Below are 3350 nucleotides of genomic sequence, written 5' to 3'. Positions count from 1 at the left end.
TCATAGCTCACTGCGGCCTTGACTTCTGCAGCCCCTGCACTCCTACCACCTCACAGAGGGGGAGCTTGGAGAGGCCCAGGGGTACCTTAGATCCTCAGTTTTCCTACTCCTTGTGGGCCTCAGTTTCCCTAGCTAAGAAATGGGCACGTTGACCCCAGAACTCGGGGAGATCCAGCAGCTGCTCAGGGTCCCTCCAGCCTCCCCTGCGGCCTGTGGGCTTGTCCGCTTGATTTCCCATCTTGGCGCATGCTCCCCACGTGCAGGCTGGTGCCATCTGGATCAGCCCTTGGTAGAATATTTATGGAGGCAGTGAATTTGGGGATTATACCTGGCTTCTGGAGTCAGACCTAGATGTGAATCTGGTTGGACCACTGCTGAGCTGTGTGACCCAGGGCAAGGCACTTTACCTCCTTGTGCATCTGTTTTCTTATCCCTAAAATGGGGATAAGAACAGAACGTACCTGTAGGACCATTGGGTGGTTAAATGAGTTAATATGAATAAAGGTTTGGACCAGAGAGAACCTTCTGATGCACAGTTATCCACTTGCCTTCACTTCCCTGCCCGTCACCACAGTTATAATCTTGCTTCTGTGTTTACTTAATTACTATTCTGACTGCTTAACGTTTGATGAATACTTTTTCCCCAAGACGCAAGACAGAGCAAAGACGACTTTGCTCACCCTGTATCCCAGCACCTAGCAGGTGTCTGAGTGGAGGAGTCTGAGGCAAGTTTGGTCAGGTTAGGGGGTAAGAGGTGAGTTTGATGGTTCTACGTCAGTCTGAAAGAAGAATTTCAACAAGTACTGTAGTCCCTCTTATCCACGGTTTTGTTTTCCTCCGTTTAAGTCAGTCAACCTCGGTCTGAAAATATTAAGATAATTTGGCTGGGTGCAGTGGCGCAATCCTGTAATCCCAGCACTTTGGGAGGCTGAGGCAGGTGGATCACCTGAGGTCAGGAGTTTGAGACCAGCCTGGCCAACATGGTGAAACCCCCTCTCTACTAAATACAAAAAATTAGCAGGGTGTGGTGGCGCATGCCTGTAATCCCAGCTACTTGGGAGGCTGAGGCAGGAGAATCACTTGAACCCGGGAGGCAGAGGTTTCAGTGAGCCGAGATTGCACCATTGCACTCCAGCCTGGGCAACAATAGCAAAACTCCATCTCAAAAAATATGTATAGACAGATATAGATATAGATATAGACAGATAATTTGAGAGAACACATTCACATAGCTTTTATTATAGTATATTGTTATAATTCTTCTCTTTTATTATTGTTGTTGTTAATCCCTTACTTCACCTAATTTATAAATTAAGTTTTATCATAGTTATGTGTGTACAGGAAAAATCCTAGTATTTTTATTATTTTATTTTATTTATTTTATTTTTTTACAGAATCATAGGCTTCAGTACTATCCATGGTTTGAAGTATCCACTGTGGGTCTTGGAACATATCACTTTGGGGGGCTGCTGTATAGGAGGGTTGGGTCTGATATGGAAGCTCAGTCTCCAGGGAAAATCAGTTAAGGTCAGTATTACCATTGAAGGATGTGGGTTGTTGAAAGCCTCACACTTTTTAAAAATTTTAATTTGTATATATTTATTTATTTTTGGTTATCTTTGTATTTCAGCTTTGTCCCAGTCCCAGGGGCAGTGGAGGCCAAGAGTTGTTTTGCAAGGTAAATGCCTCCTGTCGGGCTTTCTCGTAATGGAAGGATGAGAGGAAAGATGCAACCTGACATTCGGTGTTGGCTGGCTGGCTTGCTTTCTTCTCTTCTCTCTTTCTCTTTCTCCTTCTCTTCCTGTAAACTAAATGAGCTGCATCAGAGCAAGTCACAGTCTTGCCCTGCTACCCAGGCTGCAGTGCAGTGGCACGATCATAGCTCACTGCAGCCTCTACCTCCTGGGCTCAAGCGAGCCTCCCATCTCAGACTCCTAGGTAGCTGGGACCACAGGCATGAGCCACCATGCACAGCTAATTTATATGCGTGTGTGCATGTGTGTGTGTGTGTGTGTGTAGTTGGGGTTTCCCTGTGTTGCTCAGGCTGGTCTTGAACTCCTAGCTTCAAGTGACTCTCCCTCCTTGGCTTCCCAAAGTGCTGGGATTACAGGCATGAACCACTGTGCCCGCCCTAGTGTTGGCCATCTAATGGTTCTCTCAGTTAATATTGAGAATGCGCTGAAATCTCCAGCACTTCCTCTGGGGCAGGTGACTTCTAGCTCCTAGAGTGAGATGTCATCCTCCCAGTACATGGCAGTGAGCTGACACGGGGTGGGGACCCTATTCCCAAGCTCTTGGTGGAAAAATGAATTTTCCTCTTGTACCTTTGTAAGTTGGCAGTAAAGTATTTTTCATTATACTTCTAAAGAGTTATAAAGGATATCATTACCATCCTATCTTGTATTAATTGTATGTATGTTTTAACTATGTTTTAAGCAAAATCTAGGAGTTATAAATCGTTCATTTAGTTTATGGAAGTTGTCCGGCAAAGCAGCTTACTGGCCACCGTGGGCCTCAGTGTGTAATCCAGAAGTCCGACTTCATTTTATTAAAAAAGTTTTATGCTTTAGTGAGGTATAATTTACATATCACAAAATTCACTCATTTTAAATTTAACAAGTTTTAGTAAACTTACATTTACCATTGCCACGATCAATTTTAGATTATTTTCTTTATTATTAATTTTTTTAGCACCAGTTTGCTATTGAAAGAATATTTTTGTCACACCAAAAAGATGCCCTGAGCTTCTTTTCAGTCAGTCACTCCCCATTTCACCCCAGGCAACCAAGGATCTGCTTTCTTTTTCTATGAATTCGCCTTTTGTGGCTATTTCATATAAATGGAATCATAAACATATAATACGTAGCATTTTATGACTGGCTTTCATTTCAGCACAATGTTTTGAAGTTCAGCCATCTGGCAGCATGTATCAATACTTAATTCTTTTTTATTGGTGAATAGTATAATATGTCATTGTATGGATATACTACACGTTTTTTTCTTTTCTTTTTTTCTTTTCTCTCGGCCTCTTGAGTAGCGGGGGCTAAGGTGCATGCCACCATGCCTGGCTAATTTTTTAATTTTTCATAGAGATGGGCTCTCACTATGTTGCCCAGGCTGGTCTTGAATTCCTGGCCTCAAGCAATCCTCCCAACTCAGCCTCCTGAGTAGCTGGGACTATAGGTGTGAGCCACCATGCCTGGTTATGTTTAACATTTTAAGAATCTGCCAAACTGCTTTTCAAAATGGCTATGCATTTGACATTACCACTGGCAATGCATGAGTTCCAGTTTCTCCACATCTCACCAACACTTGTTTTTATTGTAGCCATTTTAGTAGGTGTGAAGAGG

The 3350-nt window shown here is 43.2% G+C and overlaps 1 protein-coding gene across 1 annotated transcript in view; it reads right to left on the bottom strand.

Annotated features, from left to right (window-relative positions):
- Positions 1-238, bottom strand: part of CNEP1R1 (CTD nuclear envelope phosphatase 1 regulatory subunit 1) — a 46432-nt gene extending 46194 nt beyond the window's left edge. Inside the window, exon 1 of the mRNA XM_011989151.1 lies at positions 148-238. Coding sequence (XP_011844541.1) covers positions 148-238 — 91 coding nt within the window. The remainder of the gene's footprint in view (positions 1-147) is intronic.
- Positions 239-3350: the final 3112 nt, after the last annotated feature.

The sequence above is a fragment of the Mandrillus leucophaeus genome, unplaced genomic scaffold (assembly GCF_000951045.1).
Source record: "Mandrillus leucophaeus isolate KB7577 unplaced genomic scaffold, Mleu.le_1.0 Scaffold348, whole genome shotgun sequence".
NCBI lineage: Eukaryota > Metazoa > Chordata > Mammalia > Primates > Cercopithecidae > Mandrillus > Mandrillus leucophaeus.
Note: the sequence above shows the minus strand (reverse complement) of the source record. Positions and strands in the feature narration are given on the sequence as shown.